Raw genomic sequence first — 21,609 nt, 5'->3', positions numbered from 1 at the left:
AAGTGGACAGTATTACTTGAAGATTACTTTAGTTGCTCTTGTAGTTTATGTCTTACTATTAGCAACACAATATTATCCCATGTATTTCCATGTTATGTCCTTTGCACTTTGTTTAATTAATAGGATATTTTTAGGTATGCATTTAATATGTAATGATAATGATGTTTCTTTCGACAATCTTTTTCTGAAATAAATACACTTTCAGTATTATGAACTAAAGTTAGACTGTCCTGGCAACTTATTGTGATATGTTATGAGGAATGTTAATACCATAATATGTTTGCTATAGGAATATTTGTTTGAGGTTTAAAATTTTAAATGGCAGAGTTGGTCCTTTGTAACACAGGATATTTGCATCTTCCTCTCTTTAAAGATGCTGGCTAGAGCCACTTGGTTTTAAAACATTGTGAAAGGAGTCATATCCAATTTGACCATACCATTTCCATCAACTCTTTGAAAGCTACTTTAAACTTCTTTTCCATTAAAATGAGGATTGCCCATCAGATTACTCTGAACTAGCTTCCTATGTATTTGTCTACTAATCCCTCTAGTATAATAGAATTTTTACAGTATTTAACAAGCAACAGAAAGTCTTTAAAAATGAGTCCAGATCTGCCGAGGGTTCATGTGAAGTGAATATGATCTCCTGAATTTTGGGTTTATTCTGACCAAAAAAGGGGCACAGTTAAGAATCCCTGAGATGACTGTGGTTGACATTAGCCTGTTTATGTGGGCGTGTGGAAACTTGCTGGAGCCATCAGGTTTCAGTTGACTGTACAGCTGAGTTTTCACCACACCCTTTCACTTCAAGCTTTTGCATCACACTGCATGAGCAATCCTGCCTCTTGTATATGTTGATTTTAATCATCCACGTCCCATGTGAGGGTTGGACTTCATTCCTTAGTAAAGGTTGTTGTACTTGTGATAACCTATTAACATTTATCAAATTTAAATAGTATATTATCTGTAATTGTGTTATTAATTTTTCCTCCTAGCAGTAATGTGTTTAGAGTTGATTCACTATATGGTATTTTCTTATTGGAGAAGAAAAAAAACTAGAAATGAAAATACAATTTCTAGATAGAAAAAAAAAAAGTAATATTTAAGGAAGCAAAGGAGACCTTAAGGGGGAAGCCAGATTTCCAGGGAAATTCTGAAACAAGTGACAGCGAAGCCTAGGTTAGAATAAAGGCAAAAAGTAGACTAACAGGATACAAAACATGCTTATTGCAAACAACCAGTGCCATAAAAATCAGTGCCATAAAGGACATATTATCAAGTAGTCCTTACAACTTTCGGTATGTGTCATGTTTTATGAATCTTAATGTTGTGAATAGAGATTTTTATACAGTATATTAACATGAAAAAAATCAGGTGAAAGTTAAATTTCATGCAGCATTTGGTATATTATCCATGTCCAGGTAAACGGATGAAAAACTCAATTTTATCTACATACTAGTCATGTAAATGTGGCATACATGCATGTATTCTAAGAGATTTATATTTAATTTTCACTTGCTGAAATTTTTTCCTACTCAGTTCTTCTTTGTTCATATGGATTATTATTGTCCTTGCTGAAATAATTTCAAATGTCTGTCAGTGGACAAATGGATAAATAAGTGCAATATAAGCTATGTTGATAGTTATTATTCAGCCTTAAAAAGGAATCAAATTCTGATACATATAATATGCATAAACCTTCAAGACATTATGCTAAGTGAAATAAGTCAGACACAAGGACAAATATTGTATGATTCTACTTATGAGGTACCTATAATAGTCAAATTCAGAAAGACAGAAAGTAGAATAGTAGTCATCAGGGGATGGGGTAGTAGTGAGGATGGAGAAGGAAAAATGGGGAATTTTAAAAATACAGAGTTCTAGTTTTTGATGAAAAAGTTCTGAATATGGATAGTCATGTTGGCTGCACAACAGTGTGAGTATACTTAATGCCAATGATTTGTATACCTAAAAATGGTTAAGATGGAAACATTTTATATACATTATACCACAGTTTTTTAACAAAAGGAGGTTAGAGACTTTGAAACATTTGGGAGTCCATCTGGGATCTTAGTGTCACTTCAGGGACACGGTGAAATCGAGCTAGAAAGGATGTTGAGAAGCACAAAATAGTGGGCTAAGATCAATATCAATTAGCAGTAAAATAGTTGTTATCTAATGTAATTGATCATTTTAATGACTCATTTTAGTCAACATTTGCATATAAAGACATTTAAGGCAAATTCTACTTTTAAGAAATGTTCAGATTATACTGCATTCTTTGTTTACTTGTTAAGACTGAACAGACATGAATCAGTTGAAACAGATTTGTTTACAAAGAACTTCAGAAAAAGACAAGTGAGAAAATAAGTTCAGTCGAATTATATGCTGAGATTCCCAACAACTCAAGTCAACTTCCACGTACATTGTTTATTTCTATTTTAAAGATTAAAAGTGAGTAACTCGTTAGTTAAAAATTATACAAAGGGGCACTGAGGAATAGATGACAAAGCTGTTTTAGGTAGGAGCAAGCCTCATGAGGTTAATGAGTTTAAAGATATGAATATTTTATGCTGACATGTTAAATTTTTAAAAGTGTATTAAAAGTGAGAGCCAGTATATTTTGTAAGTCTCTTAAACTTCTTAAAATATACAAATGTTACTGTTCTCTTCTACATTTTCAAAGAATTAAATTAGATATTTTAAACTTTACATATTTTTCTTCCTGTGATTCTGTAATTCTTTCAGATTTATTACCCTCCTAATCCCCAAAGTTTTCAGACTGTTTTTAAAAAAGCAGGGGTGGATGTTAGCAAAAATAGTAGAGGAAGGACCTCCAAACATTTGTTCTTCCATAAAGGCAATTGGCAAAATTGTCAGAAAAATCTTTTCAGAATTCTGGAAATTAACCAAAGGCTTGCAGCAACCCAAGGAGTATTAATGCAAGAAAAATGGTTGACTCTCAAGAACAGTGAGCTTTGGGGCATTTTATCATGTTCTAGCCCTATGCTGCTCTCCAGCTCAGTGGTAGTTGTAATAGGTAACATTCTGCATTCCCGGTGCAGCACAGCATCTACAGTAGTAAGTAGAACTGGATCTCTTTCAAAGCCTTATTTCCAAAGTATGGTCATTATTTTACCTGTCTGAAGGGTCCCTGGAAGACCCACTTTCAAGGCTGACTTGGAACACACCCTATACTAAAAGCCTTCTTCCTTACGTTGCAGTGAAAACAATTAGTCAAGTGCTTTATCTTTGCAGCTGCCTGGGAAGATTGATAACTATTGGGGAACACAGATTAATCAAAAATCTTAAGGAAAACCTGAAGAATGAGATGCCTATAGTGGCTCTCAAAGACTCAGACATATATTGCAGGGGGAATCTAGAAGGCCACATGCATGTGTAGAGCTATGTGCCTGCTGAGGAAAGACCTTAGAAGACTACAGTGCCTCATCTTTGACTGACCATAAGGCCATGGTCAGCAGAAAGTGGGAACTTACAGTGGAGATGAAAATTAATCTGGCTGAATGTTAAAAGCATACAACATACACACAAGCCCCTCAGCAAAGACAGAAAATTTGGTTCCAGTCCTTTAAGGAAACCTGATCAGCAACTGCAAGGCCAACCAAGTAGAGACTTAAGTGGCCACATGTGACAAAGAATACAGATTTCACATTAGTACAGGAAAATCACTAAACAAACAGCAGTGGCTATAGAAAACAGCAACAACAAACCCTGCGTAGAGGATATCATCTGATTTACAGAGTTGTCACATTATTTGAAATGTTCAGTTTGCAAATAAAGAAGTTTGCCAAGAAGCAGAAAAGAATAGCCCACGCATGGGGAAAAAGCAATCAATAGAAACAATCTGAGGAAGTGCAGATGTTTCACTAGATGAAAACAAAACTTTAAATCAGCTGTTTTAAGTAATGTTCAAAAGAGCTAAAGGAAACTATGCCCAAATGAGTTTTTATGAATTATGAAATGGTATCTCAAATAGAAAATGTTGATTAGGAAATAGAAATTATAAAAAGGAACCAAATAAAAATTCTGGAGTTGAAAAGTATAATAACCGCTTGAAAAATTTACTAGAGGGGTTCACCAAACAATTCTCAGTAAATTTTAAAATATTGACATCTTTTTCTGAACACAGTGGTATGAATCAGTAATAGGAGGACAACTGGAAAATTAACAAAATGTGGAAATTAACACACTCCTGACTAACTAATGGATCAAAGAAGTAGTCAAAAGAGAAATCAAAATATATCTTGAAATGAAAATGGAAACAAAATACACCAAAATTTATGGTATGCAGGAGAAGCAGTTCTAAGAAGGAAGTTTAGAAAGATAAAGGCTCTATTAACAAGAGAGATCTAAAATAAACTACCCAACTTTACACCTCAAGGAACCAGAAGAACAAAGCCCAGTTAGTATAAAGGAAGTAACAAAGGTCAGAGCAAAAAAAATTTTTTTTTAAATTTTAAAAAAATTCAATGAAACTAAGAAGACTTTTTGGAAAACAAACTTTTAGATGACTTACCAAGAAAAAGAGGACTCAGTTTTATAAGTCAAAAGGGAGACATTGCATTGGGTACACACAAATACAGCAAGTTGTAAGAGACAACTATGAGTAACTGTATACCAACAAATTAGACAGTCTAGAAGAAATGGATAAATTTCTAGAAACATACAGCCTACCAAGTTTGAATCTTGAACAAAATCTGAACAGACCAACAAGAGATTGTATCATTCATCAAAAACCTCATGACCAAAAAGTCTATAATCAGATGGTTTCACAGGTGATTTCTACTGAACATTTAAAGAATTAAACAGCAATTCTTCTATTAAAAAAACAAAACAAACAAAAAAACCAATACAGTAGGAGAAAACACTCCCAAACTATTTTAAGAGGGTAGCACTACTCTGATACAAAAGCCAGATAAGGATAGTATAAAAAAAAAATACAGACCAATATCTCAGATGAATATAATTGCAAAAATACTCAAAGTATTAGCAAACCGAATTCAACACACTTAAAGGATTATACACCATGATCAAGTGAGACTGATCCCTGGAAGTCAAGGATGGTTACCACATGAAAGTCAATAAATGCAATACATCACATTAATAGAATGAAAGAAAAAAAATTTGATTATCTAAATTATCTTAAGACAGTCACTTAGATGGTTTACAATCCTAAGATTCATATGGAACCACAAAAGATCCCAGATAACCAAAGCAATTTCTTCTTAAGCAGGAAGCATCACACATCCTGATTTCAAACTACATTACAAAGCTATAGTAATCAAACCATAAAAAGACAGAGCCATGGCACAGCATCAAGAGCTGAAGACTCTAGTTACTACTATCAGGAATGAAAGTAGACATTACTACCAAACTTACACAAATGAAAAACAAGTTTAGGGGGATACTATGACCAATTGTATACCAACAAATTAGGTAACAAATTGATACATTGTGAACAAGATACAAAGTACCAAAACAGACTAAAAAATGAAATCTGAACAGTCTAATAAAAAGTAAAAACAGTAATTAGTGATCAAGATAGCTTTCCACAAAGAATAACCCAGATCCAAATGGCTTCATTGGCGAGTTCTACCAAATGTTTAAAGAATACGAATTCTTCAAATTGTTCAAAAAAAATAGAAGAGGGAATACTTCCTAACTTAATGAGGCTAGTTTTATCCTGATACCAAAATTAGACAAAAGACAATATCACAAGAAATACAGATCAGTATCTCTTAGCAGTAATGGTTGCTATAATTCTCCAAAAATATTAGAAAATTGAATTCAGAAGTTTAGTAAAATGAGTATATCCCATTACCAAGTGGAATTTATATCATGACTGCAAGGTTTGTTCATCAATATACTATACCAATAGAATAAAGGGAACAAATGCACACTCGTATTGGTAGATGTAGATAAAGGAACTTGACCCAACATCCCTTCATGATAAAAAAAACACTCAAGCCAGGAACAGAAGGGACCTTGCTCAACCTGATAAAGGGCATCAACGATAAACCGACAGCTAACATTACACTTAATGATGAAAGAACTAAAGCTTCCCTCTAAGAACAAGACAAGACATCCACTCTCAACACTTCTATTCAACGTTGTACTGGAGGTTCTAGTCAGGGTAATCAGGCAAAAAAAAAAAAAAAAAAAAAAGCCAGTCATATTCAAAAGATGTTGAACTATATTTGCAGATAACATGATCTTACATATAGAAAACTATAGAATCCATACATATTAAGAAACTATTAGAATTAATGAGTTCAGCAAGGTTGCAGAATACATGACTAAAGCAAAAAATCATTTGTGTTTCTCTATACCAGTTGTTACTGGCTGAATTGCATGCCCTCCAAATTCATATGTTGAAGCCCTAATACATAGTACCTCAGAATGTTACTGTTATTTGGAGATCAGTTCTTTAAAGAGGATATATTAAAGTGAGGCTGTTAGTGTAGGCACTAACCCAATCTGACTGGTGTCCTTAATAAGAGAAAATTTGGACATAAAGAAAGAGACTTCAGAGATGCACTCACAGAGAGCCAAGATTATGTGAGGACACTTAGAGAAAGTAGCTATCCGCAAACCAAGGACAGAGGCCTCAGAAGAAACCAAACCTGCTGACACTTTGATCAGTTCCCAAAACTGAGAAAATTTATGTTGTTTAAGCTACTCAGCATGTGGTATTGTTTTGGCAGCCATAGCAAATTAATATGCTAGCCATGAACAATTCAGAAGTGACATTTTAAAATTCCATTTATAATAGCATAAAAAACAGGAATGTATGTAACAAAAGTAGTACAAGGATAGTACACTGAAAACTACCATCTTGAAAGAATTAAAGACCTAGATAAATGGAAAGACATTGCATTTAAATGGATTGCAAGATTTTCAAGATTTCTTACTGTTAAGATGGCAGAAGTCTCCAAGTTAATCTACAGAGTAAATTTAATCCCTATCAAAATTCCAACTACTATTTTTGCCCAGTAACCAAAAGAGCTTGCTACTGGCACTAGGATACATATATAGATCAATGTGATAGAATTAAGAGTCCAGATATAAACCAGTCTATGGCCAATTGATTTTCAACAATGATGCGGAGTTCATTCATTGAGAAAATAATTTTGTCCACAATGGCTGAGACAACTGTGTATCCACATACAAAAGAATAATTTTGGTCCCCTTCCTCACACTGAATACAAATATTTAAACAAGATGAATTGGCAACCTAAAAAAATTTAAGAGCTAAAACTATAAAACTCTTAGAAGAAAACAGGGGTGTAAATCTTTGTGACCTTAAATTAGACACGGGTTTCTTATATATGGTACCTAAAGCAGAAACAAATAAATATATTTAAATTGTATTTAATCAGAATTTTTAAAAGATGTGCATGAAAAGATTATCAAGAAAGTAAAAAGGCAATCCATACAATGGCAGAAAATGTTTGCAATTCATATATCTGACAAGGCTAGTGTTCAGAATATATGAACATTTACATCTCAATAATGAAAAGAACAACCCAGTTAAAAAGGAGCAAAGGGTTTGGATAGGCAGTTCTCCAGAGAAGATACACAAATGCCCAATAAGCACCTGAAAAGATGTTCAATATCAATAGTCAGTAGGGAAATATAAATCAAAACCACAATATGATACCACTTCACACCAACCAGGATAGCTATAATTTTTTTTTAATGGGAAATAACAAATGTCAGTGAAGATGAGAAGAAATTGGGCCCCTCATACATTGCTGAGAATGCAAAAAAGGTGTAGCCATTATGGAAGACAGTTTGTCATTTCCTCACAGAGTTAAATAGAGTCACTGTATCATCCATGTATCCACATATATTGTGCAAGTTGTACATGATGTTCATAGCATCATTATTCATAATAGCCCCAATGTGGGAACAACTCAAATGTCCATCAACTGCTGAATATATAAAATGTAGTATATCCATTCAATGGAATATTATTTGGCAATAAAAAGGAATACAGTACTGATACATGCTACAGCATGGATGAACCCTGAAAACATGGTAAATGAAAGAAGTCAGACCCAAAGTCACATGTCATATGATTCTTTTCATGTGAGGAATCCAGAATAGGCAAATCCATAGAGACAGAAAGTAGATTAGTGGTTGCCAGAGTCTGTGGGGGAGGGGAATGGGGAGTAACTGCTAATGGGTGTGAGGTTCTTTGGGGTGATGAAAATGGTTCTGGAATCAGATGGTCCTATGAGTATACTAAAATCCACTGAATTGTATGCTTTAAACGAGTGAGTCTAGAGCTATGTCAATTATATACCAATAAAAAATTCATATGGTGAAGATGAAAAAGAGGAAATCTAGAGAAAAAGAAAACAAGATGAATGCAAGGTGAGGAAAGGAAATGCAGTAGAAGCCATCAGGGTTGAATATTAGTCATGTGGTGGCATGTGGTGCAGAGCACTTCAGCAGTTAACACAAGGCCCATGATCTGTGCTAGGAATAATAGCCTCCACTAGGGGCTCTGCAAAGGACAACTTCTGTGAAACGTTATTTCCTGTGGTTCAGACATTTTTTAATCAGTTCAGAAAAATCTCGGTTGACAAGGTCCACAACAATCAGCATTTTCAGAACTTTTCTGAGTGTTCCATATTAGGTATTGTACAGCATATTCCTTAATACATTTCATTCATTAATTCACTAAGTGCTTGCTGAGTACTTACCTATTTTCCTTTTTAGCAAAGTGCAGGAGTTGAATTTATCTTTGAGTATAATTGAGGAATAAGGTCTATGTTTGTAGTACACATTGTTGCTACATGAAAAGAAATGTCAGGTAATGCCCTTACCCTTTTTAGGTGTCGCTAGGCTGCACCCTGCAGGCCTGTATACCTTGTAGTTGCCCAGCCCCGAGACTGAAGAAAGAGCCTGAAAATGGCAACAGAGAACGATATTGGATAGGGGATCTTGCACGTCTGAAACAAAGGGTCCTGGAGCAATACCCCACCATGTACAGCAGACGGGACAGGGCAGCCATCTTCACTACTCAGGGAAGGAGGAGGCTACCAATTATAGGGGGAATTGACATCAGGTTTGTTCATCAGTTACCAGGGAAACCAGCAGCCTGGGCACGTCCTTTACAGCCCCTCAGGTTAATGAACATCACAAGGGCAGATGTTTCTCTTTAATAAACTAGCAGGCGGAGCCGTTCTGGCCTAAGGATTAGAAAAATCACTAGCTGGGGGAGAGGGCAAGCAAGTTCGTATAAGTAGGATGTAGGTGAAGTAGGGACTGGTCGACGAGGGGATGTAGAAAAAGCAGGAGAACAGCCATCTTGAGTGGCTTGAGCATACACTCCACCCTACATACCCCACACCACCTTTACCATCTTGGTCCACCCCCTTCCACAGTATACCTAGGTCAGGTGTGTAGAGGTGTACTGCAACCAAATACCACAGAGACAACACAGACATAGTCTAAGCGGTGGGCAAACTTTGGAGCCAGTCACTTATTGGCTCAATTTTTCATGGACGTCCACAGGAGGACGACCACGGCATGTTGCCATAGACCCTGCAATCAAATTCATTTGGCAGTGAGGCCATCGTTGTTACCTAGCCCACGAACAGATTCCCTCCACTTAGATGAGAGATGAAACGTAAGGTATTTAACAGGCACAATACAGGGATCATGACCATTAAGCAAAATACAAGCAGTAACAGCATTCTGAGATAAGGCCATACCTACCTGTGGTTTTCGTCGTGGCCTGCAGCACCACGCCACCTGTCCACACTCAGTCCGCAAAGTTGATGTCAAATACTGGAGAGGCGGAGTAACAGACCACAGGTTAAAATAATGGTGCCTTTCTCCATTATGGGGCCCGGATTAATTACCTTAGTAGTCTTAGGCGGGGCCGGGTGGAAGACAGGTGAGATCTGTAAGTCCCTAATTCTATTCCCCACACAGGGCGGCAAACCCAAACTATTGAGGACTTACTTGCCAGTCTCAGGGCCATTTTATAATGTGTTTCTCGGGGGGTAGATTCTGTGGCAAGGGCAAAAGTGAGTCATTGTCCTGACCTATAATCGGCAGCGGTCCTTTGGTGGTCAACAGTTGAACTCGGATGGTGTTGACTAGTTGTCTCTGGGTTAATGTGGCCTAGGCACTGGGATGATTGCTCCTGGAATGTTCGGCTATAGATTTTGCATCTCAGTTGTTGTTTAAGTAGTCCTTTCATCCTTGCAGTTAGCCCAGCAGCACTGGAGTTGTAGGGCAGGTGGAAATGCCAGCATATGTCATTTTTAGAGGCCCATTCCTGAACTTTGTGGTGGGTAAAGTGGGTTCCTTGGTCACTATCGATGTCAATGCGAGTCCTGTATGTCATGCACAGCTCTTCTAGACCCTGAACAGTGGGTTTTTGCATTGCTCGATGACTTACGTAGGCCTTTTATAATGTCTTCCACCTGTTGTAATGCATTGTACGCTGCATATAACTGTTGTTCTCTCACACTGTATCGTTGCTCTGACCATTGCCATAGCTATGACCAAAAAAGGGTAGTCTTATCATTCTGCCATTGTCACAGGCCCCAGCCAAACCTGGGTAACCGGCCATGTCTAATTCACAAGTCTGTTCCTGAGTTATTATCCCTAAAGCCTGTGTCTGTAATTGTTCAGGGGCGGTGGGTCAGGGGTATGCCTGGATTTTGTAGATAATCCAGGTCCTTATGTTCTGTCTGTATTCACCAGCCATCCCTGTGCAGTCAAGATGAACCATGAGCACGGGGCTGCTACTCTTAAACTTGAAAGAGACTCTGAGGTTAACAGGCTGTTATCAACATAAATGGAAGAGAAAGATATCTCTCATGGTAGACAGCTGCCACGGGGCACGCCCACGCTAGTGGACGGCCACCTCGGGATTACCTCTCACAACTTTGGGGCCCCACATGCTAGTGGACAGCCACCCCAGGATTAACTCCACAAGTGTCTATTCCCTGTTCTTATTTCCCAACATCTCAGTGCTCATGGGAGTTTCCCTGGTGTCCTGACTTGCTCACCAACTGTTGTGCTGCACTCTGCAGGCCTGCAAGCCTTGTATTGTAGTTGCACAGCCTGGACACTGAAGAAAGAGCCTTGAGACAGTGACAGAGGTCAGTAATATTGGATAGGAGATCTTACCTGTCTGAAATAAAGGATCCTGGTGCAATGCCCCACACGTACAGCAGACAAGCCACAGCAGCCATCTTTACTGCTTGGGGAAGAAGGAGGCTACCATTTATAGGGGGAATTGATGTCAGGTTGGCTCATCAGTTACCAGGGAAACCAGCTGGGGCATGTCCCTTATAGCCCCTCAGGTTAACAACCATCATGAGGGCAGATGTTTCCCTTTAATAAACTAGCAGGTGGAGCCAAAGGATTAGAACAATCACTGGCTGCGGCAGGGGGCAAGCACTGTTCACGTGAGTAGGTGAAGCAGGGACTGGTTGAGCGGGGATGTACAAAGAGCAAGAGGAGAGCCATATTGAGTGGCCTGATCATACAGGAGTGTACAATTCCATTTTAAGAATTTGTTCTTACTATTTTGAGCTGCACATTTTTTGTACCTTGCTATTTACTGGTCAAAAAACCTTTAGCTTATTAAGATTCAGAAAGAAGACAGTATAAACCGGTATGCCATTTTAATGCAATATGTTATTTCATTATGAAAGAGGCAAATATAATTATATTTTAATTTCATCTAAATAGTAAATGTACTATTGATATGAGGATAAAAGGCATTAAGTATTCTTGCATGCTAAATGTCCCTGTAAACAGAGTGATATCAGCTGTTACGTAATTTTTTAAAATGCTTATTTCATTCAAAACACTCTATTCATAAAATTTTTACTTAAGGTTATGAAAGAGCAAAAAGCTAAAATATCCATCAATAGTATAATGAAATCTTGGTTGATTCTGAAAGCAGAAGTCAGCCAAGATGAAGGAAAGAGTCTTGTAATTGAGTACCAGAGGTAAAAAAAATTAGCCCTATTAAATGAGGAGGAAGAGGAAATGCCTTAGACCTAGAGGAAAAGGTCATAATATTAGATTAGGACTGAATAAAAGCAGTCCACTACTAGCAATTTCCCTTTACTTGACAGCAATTATAGAAAGTTTTAACAAATTCTATTAAAATGGACAAAAACTATTTCCTAAAATAATAATAGATTACAATAAATACTAAGCACTCCACAGCCTGTATTACATCTCAGTTTTTTCAAAATGAGCATGATGGTTTCTTGAGTATCCTGTTAGCCAAGTTTCAATTTGGGAGACATGATAGAGTTGGAGGTGGGATGAGATGGGTAATTGTAATTACCTTTATGCAGATAGTATTGCACTTGGAATGTGTAGAAATGGCTTTGAAGGCTGGTGTAGATAAGGGGTTGCGAACAGGTTTGAAATCTGTGCAGACTTTAGCTCAGGTGCTAATGTCAGCCCAAAGTTCTCTGTTGGTGAGAATGATTCTGATATACAATCTTAAGATCTTAAAGGAGGGTGTTCAGTGAATTCCAGACCTTTGTCATGGACAAGGAACTCAAGTGCTGCTCCTTTGTGATTCCTGATTCATTTGTTCCTTGAGAGGTTAGCTAAAATTAAGCCAGTGAGTAAAAAACAAACAAAAAACCCCCCAGCAATTCAGTTCTTACAACTATAGTAAATAGAAACAAAGCTCACTCATTATAACTCTTCTATTTAGTCAGATGGAAGATGAAACTTCTTCCACAGAGACATCTCAATTTCTCTCCATGAAAGTGAAATAGATTATTCTGTGGTGAAAGATATATGGCAAACTTAGATCATTTAGGCCACAAAGTATACTACTTTTAATTAGCCAGGAGTTTATATGAGTAATGAACTTTCCATTTCACTCTGAACATACCATCCTATATACATTTTAGTTGTTACTTGCTATAATGTAAAGGAAAAATAATTTTTTTTACAAATAATTATTGGTTGACATTTAAGGCAATGTACAAAAGGCTAACTTTATTTTGATGGTGTTCTTTCTTACTTAGTTCTGAGCACTAAATCATCATGCATGATTGATTTTTGCTTACCTGCATCTTCTCCCATACTAAAGTATTTTCTATGTGGACAGCTCTTCAGAATAAGATTAAGATATGAGTAAAATGAAACAGGACCAGTGAGATAGACAAAATGCATAAAAGCCTCTTCAGACTTACTCTGAATTACCACTTGACTCCCGTTCGATTTTTGGCATCAAATTTCCACTTAAGGTATAAAGCTTCAATCAGGAGGGCAAAAGCATTGCTGACAACAAACAAGAAAATAAACACTGCTAATTTGCACATATAATAATAAAGGAAAAATGGAAGAAAATGATACCAGGGAGAGGCAGGGACTTGTTTCTTCTCAGAGAAACAGGAAACACCCATTTTTCTACTGTGAAAGGGGAGGGAAATATTCCAGACTAAAGAAGAGATGCTTTCTTGAAATGGCTCCTCCCGGGTCCCCATGATTTTGCATATAAATGGGAAATGGAGCCGTACTGAACGTTTTAGGAAGCTTTCTGCAAGGATTCGTGAAGTAAGTGAGGTCAGTAGGGATACAGACAAAAAAATCGACGTTAATTAAATGACAATAAGATTTTGATAGGAAGATTCATTTTTCCAACTTACTGTTAAATAAGTGTCTCAGGTACTCAACTTTGGATGTAATGTTACATAGAACGTAACTCTTGGTTGAGCATAAGTAAAAGAACCAGGTTTTCTAAGTAAGGTGAGGAGGGAGAAATCAACTGGTTGGGAGAAAGCTCAGGAGGGAGGAAGTAGCATTAAAAAGTGTGAATCCATGATGAGTTTATATATTCCAAAATAAAGAGCAAATTGAGTATTGGATTGAGGAAAACATGCTACACTTCCTGTTTCTCTTCTGCTCACCAGCTAAGGAACCACGAGAAAGGCATTCTTTCGGCATCAAATTGGCAAGAGTAGTTTGATTATCTGGATCCACTTCCAGTGGGTATTGAGACAAAATTAAGGTGGTATTGATGGCACCCATAAATTTTTTAGAGCATGGAAAAGACTGGACAAGAATAGACTAACAGGACCTTTTGCTCTTAGAACACTGAAGCACATTCTCCATTTGATTTAGGACACCCTCTCTCTTCCTTTCCCTCTCTTCTCTTCAAGAAGCATAAACTCATGTACTTTGTGCCAGGCACTGTTCTCAATTCTTGAATTATTCAGCGTTAACTCATTTAATCCAATACAACCACCTTATAAGGGCATAACTACAATTCTCCCCTGATGGATGGGGAACTGAGGCACTAATAAGAATATTGCTCAAAGCCATATAGCTATTTAGTGGGGGGAGGTGGAATTCTAGCCCAGTCTGGTTCTAGAAGCTGTACTTTTTAAACCAATATGCTGTTTTCCTTCCTTTCTTTGTATTTACCCCTTTAAAATAAGGTTAACTCTGCGAAATAAGGTGTAAACTTACTGAAAGGGCTGGAAAGGGTTAACGCTGAAGCACTTCCGCGAGCTGAAAAAACAAAAACAAACCAGCCAGCGAAAGCCTGTTAAAGCCCCCGTAGGAAATTCAGTGGGCCTCCTGTTTCTTTAAACTCTCGCTTTCGCTCCCGCTGACACTTTACAAAGCCGCAGCGGCGGGTCCAAGCTGCCGCGCGCCACCTTCCTCCACCCGCCCGGCGGGCCGGGGGTCCGAAGGGGCTTCGCAGGGTCAGTAAGCGAATACGGGCTCAGGTTTGCTTTCTTCACACCCCAGCCGCCGCCGCACACGCCCTCCCGGGAATGGCGAACTGTAATTAACCCTGTAGCGCCCAGGAAGACCCCACCGGCGGCGAGCGCCCGCAGGGTCGGCCGCTGGGCCGCGATTCCCCGCAGGCGGGCGCGAAGGCGGCCCAGGGCCGCACACGCCCTCCCGGGAATGGCGAACTGTAATTAACCCTGTAGCGCCCAGGAAGACCCCACCGGCGGCGAGCGCCCGCAGGGTCGGCCGCTGGGCCGCGATTCCCCGCTGGCGGGCGCGAAGGGCCAGGTGGGTGCGGGCACCGCCGGCCCGACCGCCAGGGGTGCGAGCCGGGAGCGGGCATGGCGCCCGGGCAGCGCAGAGGTGCCGTCCGGCGCTCCCCTCCTAGCTTGGCTTTCTCGCCTCCTCTCCCGGCACGCCAGGCCGCCGGCTGCCGGGGGCACGCCGGGCTGGAGTTGCCCTCTCACTCCCCCTTGCTTTGCTCCCCCGGTTTAATCTCTCGGCGACTCCTCTGCCAGCCCCGAGGAAAGTGCAGCCATTGGACAGGTCGGTGCTAGCTGCCGGTTTCGGGGAGGAAGGTGGGAGACGCCTGGAGGAGCAAGGGGGAGGGAAGCGGGGGGGCGGTGTGGAGGATGCAGCGGCAGATCTGGCAAATTGCGAGCTGCCTTCCCTCCCCAAAGTGTGGAGCTGGAGTGCGGGGGAGCGCGGCGGCGGCGGCGCCTCCTCCGCCACCAAACTCCGGGGCTCGGCGGGGCTTGGGGCCACCTCCTCCTTAGCCAGGAGGAACCCTCTCCCGATAGGTTTCAGCCTGACTTTTCCCTCCCCATTTCTTTCTTCTTCCTCTCTCTCTCTCTCTTTTTTTCCCCAATACATTTTTCCTGCCTTCGGACCTCAGACTGCTGCAGCCCGAGCCTTCCCAGGGCTCAGCTCTTTGGGGCTGCTCATCCTCCGGCTGCGAGCAAGGACGCGCGTCCAGCGTCGGGGCGAAGAAAAGAAGAAAAACTTGTCGGAGGGGTTTCGCCATCCCACAGTGACCCCCTTCCCGCAAACCCAAACCTTCCGCGGGGGCCACCCTAGGACTGGGGAAAGTTCCTGACGAGCCGACAGCCCTCTTGGATTTGGACAGGCACCCGCGCTGGCTGAGGAATTAGATCTGTTTTGAACCCAGTGGAGCGCATCGCGGGGGCTCGGAAGTCACCGTCTGCGGGCACCGGGGTGGCGCTGCTTGTGCGGAACGGAGAGTTTGCCAGCCCCAGCTCAAGTGGCCTTTCGTCTCTGCAACTGTTGTGTGTCTGGGGTGAGGGCTGCGAGTGTCGTGGCAAGTTGTGAAGAGAGACCTGGAGGGCCGGAGAGGGCTGCGCTCCCCTCGCACTCCCTTCTTCCTCTTCCCGGCTCCCGGGTGCGAAGTCCCAGAGAAATTTACAAAGGCCTCTGCATCCCGCCGAGTCAAGACCAGTCCTCAGCGTTCGGCCCCGTTGTCCCCATTCCCAACGGGAGCCCCGGGGCACAGGGTGCCGGAGAAGTACTGGCGGGGAAGGGGAGGGAGGTCGCGGCAGCGGCATGGCGAGGTTCCCGAGGGCCGACCTGGCTGCTGCAGGAGTTGTGTTACTTTGCCACTTTTTAATGGACCGGTTTCAGTTCGCTGAAGGGAAGCCTGGAAACCAAGTCAATGGTAAGATGCACTTTCGCTTCTTGCTTTTGTGCCCAGCTGAAGACCTCTCTGGCACCCCGTTGTCAACCCACTCCCTCCCCACCTATGCCCTTGGCAAAGTTATTGCAATTGCATTTCGACTAAACTTGGGCTTCTCAAATGGGCAGAAGAATGTTGGCTGGATGCGTAGGGGCTGGTAGGGACTGGGGGTTATCGTAAGGATTTACCGCTTGCTTCACCTGAGCGGCTGGCAGGGAGTGGTACTGACTCCCCGGACGCGCCCAGAGAGGGCTCTGGTGTTAGAGCAAACCTTCCGCGGATACCTCGCCCAGGAGCTGGCAGCCTGGGCTGTGTCCTCCCCGGCTCCTCCTCCTTCCCTGTGCTGGGGTCAACTAAGGGAGTGCGTGAGGGGGCGGTAGGTGGTGGACGCGGTGGCAGCCGGGGATTGCCGAGCTCCCCTCTGCTGGAGAAAATTCCCTGGGGCCGCACCTTCCTCCCCCCAGGCGATCCCCACCTCAGCTCCCTCTAGCTGTGTGGGGCTGAGCGGGCGCTGGAAGTGGGGCGGGCTGGGTGCGGCGGGACGCAGAGGAAGGAAGGAGGTGGCAGAGGTGGGGCGGGCGCCCCTCTGGAGACCAACCACTGGCCCCATTGTCCTCCGCCGGCCGGCTTCGCAGACGGGCCTGCACGTGCAGGGCCTCCTCCGAGTGGCCTGATGTTGCCCCCACCCCGCACGTTCCCAGGGGTGGCTGCTCCAGCCAGGTGCGCGTCCCTCCGGAGCCGCGCCCCGCGGGGCGAGCGCGGAGCCGGCGACGCCGCCCTGGGCGCGCCGGCTCCCCCTGGCGAGGCGCTGCTGAGCCGGAGGTCCAGCTGCCTTCCGGACCCTGCCCACTGTGAAACCGGGTGCCTGCTCCCCATTTCTGCCTCTCGGGAAGAAATGGATAGACTTCGAGAGGAGGTGAATGAGCAAAAACACAGGGAAAAGAAAAAGGAAATAAAACCTTGCTGATGAGGCTAATCAGGGTTTTGTTTTGTTCTGTTTCAATCCTGAGGAGGGGAAACGGTAAGTGATTCCTCAGGAAGTATACTGGCGTCCGCAAATGTCAAACCTGCCAGTCGCAGATGGAAGGCTAGGGAGAGCACCTGGGGATTCCAGGTGAGGTGAATCTTGCAGGGAAGTCCTTGAATGAAATGTTACCGAGCTGAGACAGCCGAAACACTGTGTCTGCCTCTGGTGTAAATTCTTATGGAGAAAGCACAGATTCTGACTCTGCTCCAGTTTATGATTGGAGGGTGTGTGTGTGTGTGTGTGTGTGTGTGTGTGTGTGTGTGTGTGTGTGTGTGTGTGTTGGGGGACGGGGGGAGGGCAACAAGATGACAACACTTTTAAAGCTGTGAATAAAACGCAAGTTTCCTGGATGTTGATTTGTCTTTATCACATATAATGGTTCTGCATAGATGGACATAGGTTGTTCTTAACTAGGTATTATTTATATCAATAGATCATACTTTCTGTTTATTTCTCTGATACATTTCATTGGTTAAAAAAAAAGTCTTTTACTCGTCTGGGAAGCTGCACATTTATTTTAAAAAGTGCAACAGTAGTTTTCATGGGCATCTTCATGAAATAAATAAATGCTTAAAGAAAGCCATTTACTTCTTTCCAAAGGAGGTTAGAGAGGTGCGTGTGCCAAAAATGCATCCCAAGTTGTTTATTTGAAAACCTCTTCGGCACTGGAAGTAAACAATGCATTTACAGTAAAAAAATAAAAGGTCAGCAAATGTTTATTTTTTCCCTGAACTTTTTTTCATTAATAATATGTTACTGAGAAAAGAACAATACATACAATAAGTTTACTATTCTGAGTTCTCAAATTGAGGATAAAATTTACTCCACTCTAAAATTGAACAGATAGTTAAAAGCCTTTGCTTTGGGGGATATGAAATACATAAATTGTTCAACATAGATCTGCAGGTATTATAAACCAGTATTTCTGGTGGAAAACTACTCTAGAAGCCCACATCTTTACAGGATTGAGTAAAAAAGGAATAGTTTTATATTTCTCAGCAATTTTTTTTGAGATTTATAACAAAACGAAGTAACTTCTTTCCTGGATATCAGTCTGCATTAATTTTATTAAATAATCTTGGAATTAAGTGGTTAGCCTACTGTAATACCTAAAATACAGCATTGAAATGGAAGAAAAAATATAGTTTCCTTTGTAAAATAGTCTAGCTAAAAAGTTCAATACGGGAAATTTTTTAAAAGTCCGACAGTCTTGGAATTCGGCATGTAGCAATCAGGATTTTTTTACAGACATTTTGGCGGGGGGTGGGGGCAGGGGAGTCTGATTTCATAAAGGACATTTTTTATGCATTCCTTTAGAAATGCTGCAGTTGACTTTGTTGCCACCAGAGGGCAGAGAAACCACTAATTTCCTTCGCATTCTCTCCCAAACCTGAGATGAGTGATCCTCAATATTTTGTCTTTCCTATGTGCAGTATTTTTTGATATTTCAACTTAACATTCGTAAATGAGTGGCAATTTAAAACAATGAGAGTTTATTATATTTCCCATTTTCGTTGAAATTAAATATTTATTCATTTAATATTTATATAGTACTCCCTACATGTAGACTTACACCTTGAATACATTCGTGTGGTGTAATAAGTACAGTGGAAAACCCCAAGTACTCTCTTTCGCATCACTGTTGGCAATTATTAACACGCTGTGGAATTTCCAAGAATATACTTTAAAATTATCTCTCTTGTGATTAAAACTTCATTATATAGTGAATTTTCTTTTAGGATTGAATGTATTCTATGTATATCTGAAAAGTATTTGCCCACACTAAATAGTATACCTCAACCAATGTTTAGAGACAAATAAGCTTAGAATAATGTTAAATTTTATAAATCTCAAATCATTTCCATATTGTTATACATTCATCTTTATATCCTGAACTGATTGAAAAACAGTTTAGTAACAATGTCAAAGGAGAAAGATGCAGTAATATCTTGTAGAATTCTAAAATTTAAATCAGGAAAAAAGGCCTAAAATATGTAGTTATATTTTGGCCTGATTATTGCTCTTAACTGTGATTTAATGCAACAAGGAATTTCATTACCACTATAGAGAGAGCAATAATAGTTTAGGACCCCAAGGAATTTTCACTTTTTAAACTTTCTAATATTGCTGTGTTCTAGAAACAAGTAGTTTATTTTTAGCAGATCGTTTACATTTAGTTGTTTTTCTAGTTGGATATTTTCCTATTATTTTCTGCTTTCATTAGAGTTAAATAACTTAGTTTGAAATATTACTAATTTGTGGACTTTGCTATTAGAGTATCTCTCTTGAGACATACTGTCACTGATATAAATTTTCTAACTATATGCAGACATACCTGGAGCAAAAGATTAAGACAGAGGGTTAATTCAAGCGAATATCTCTATAAAATGGACATGCGTCAGATTATTAGAAAATCACAGGTTTTTAAAAATCAATGACTCTTGACTGCATACAGAAATTTTTAAAATATAAAATGTGAGAATCTCTTTCCTTTAGAGGTTAGATAGAAGTTGAAGCCTGAGGTTGGATAAGTTTGGAATGAGACATAACTGTGATGTAGAACTCTTAATTCAGAAATAAGGTTTGAAATTCATGGACGTTTGCAGAGAGATTTGGGATTATTACAATTAGGACAATTTGTGCATTTCTTAAGTTTGATCTTTAGAAACAGGTTCTTATCAAGGAGAATGTGCCTGAGTAAAACTTAGGAATGGAAAATACTAATTTGCTCCCCACAGATTTCTTCTCTCCAAGAATCAGATACTTTCATGCAGATATGTAGATACTATGGATTCTTTTCAATGGTTTTGGTCTCAGTTTATTGCTTCCCAAAAGGTATCTCCTATGGTAGAAACAGTATGTTTACGAAGATGAATGAATTGGTCAACTGCGACCTTGAGATCTAAAGTCTTGTGTTGGTTCGCCACTACATTCAGTACAGTCTCTTCACCATGGCCATTCCCGTGAGGCCTCAGACTGCTTTCCCACCTCACCCTCCCCTGCGTGTTTTTAACAGTCTAGCCAAGTGAGGCTCCTTGATGTTCCCAGAGTATGTACCAGGTGCTACCACCTCCATGCCATTCCTCCTGCTCTTCCTTCCCTAGCCCATCTCCACCCATCCACCTTCTATGTTTTCTTACAGGCTTATCTCCAGTGACACCGTTCACAAAAGGATGCTCCTGCTTGGTATCGTAGGAGTTTGTTTCCTTCTCATTTCGGCATCTCTGTTTCATATATTCTTTTAGACCATATCAGGCTCCGTTGTCATTCACTTGTGAATCCCCTGTGGCATCTACCACACAGGCATGCAACAAATAGTTGTCGAACTGACTGAACCGACTGGAATTACAGTTCCAGATGGACTGTTGACTAGACTGTCACCTTGGGAGACTTTCATACTTCTTGCTCTATTTATGACTTTCTTCCATAAGTAAGATGGGAATGAAAATACAGTGGGCTTCAGAGAACAATAGTTTAAAATGAGAGAATAGGATGCAGAGGTCTGTCATAATGGTTCTGCTGGATGATATTTACCGTAAACCTTCTGTTAATGGATAGAACTTTCAAAAAGTTCATTCCGCCATTCTGCTATACTTCTGGTTTCTGACTGTATTTTCAGAAACCAGAAGTATAGTTCTTAATCTAATACCTTAAAGTACAGTGTGTGTATATATATGTATACGTGTGTATGTATACATAATATGTATATATAGTGGTGGTGCTCTATTTTCAGTGGAGACGAACATTACTATTAAATAAGTTTAGTTCTTTGTGAAATTACTTTTGAACTGAATTGTGCTTAGGCCTCATGCCATTAACCTACACTGAAGGTGGCTTTAAAAATATAGTCTCCTAAAACTTGTTATGGTGGCTGTTATTGGGGGAGATGGTATGGTGCAATGCATTGCACAGTATCTGCTCCCCAAGTAACAGAGAGAGACAGACACAGAGAGAAAGATCTTGGGTCTTAATAACAGATATAGTTGGTCTTCTTCTGCACTGGTTTGTTTGCATATTCTGGACATTATAAATAGTGACCAGAAACATTACTTTTAAAAAATGTGGGGCTTCCCTGGTGGCGCAGTGGTTGAGAGTCCGCCTGCCGATGCAGGGGACACGG

At 40.6% G+C, this 21,609-nt stretch overlaps 1 protein-coding gene across 1 annotated transcript in view; it reads left to right on the top strand.

Moving 5' to 3' along the window:
• The first annotated feature begins 15,837 nt into the window (after positions 1–15,837).
• The window catches only part of PLXDC2 (plexin domain containing 2), a 406,618-nt gene continuing 400,846 nt past the window's right edge, over positions 15,838–21,609 (top strand). Inside the window, exon 1 of the mRNA XM_007108130.4 lies at positions 15,838–16,444. Coding sequence (XP_007108192.1) covers positions 16,333–16,444 — 112 coding nt within the window. The 5' untranslated portion in view covers positions 15,838–16,332. The remainder of the gene's footprint in view (positions 16,445–21,609) is intronic.

The sequence above is a fragment of the Physeter macrocephalus genome, chromosome 11, assembly GCF_002837175.3.
Source record: "Physeter macrocephalus isolate SW-GA chromosome 11, ASM283717v5, whole genome shotgun sequence".
In the NCBI taxonomy this organism is placed as follows: domain Eukaryota; kingdom Metazoa; phylum Chordata; class Mammalia; order Artiodactyla; family Physeteridae; genus Physeter; species Physeter macrocephalus.
Note: the sequence above shows the minus strand (reverse complement) of the source record. Positions and strands in the feature narration are given on the sequence as shown.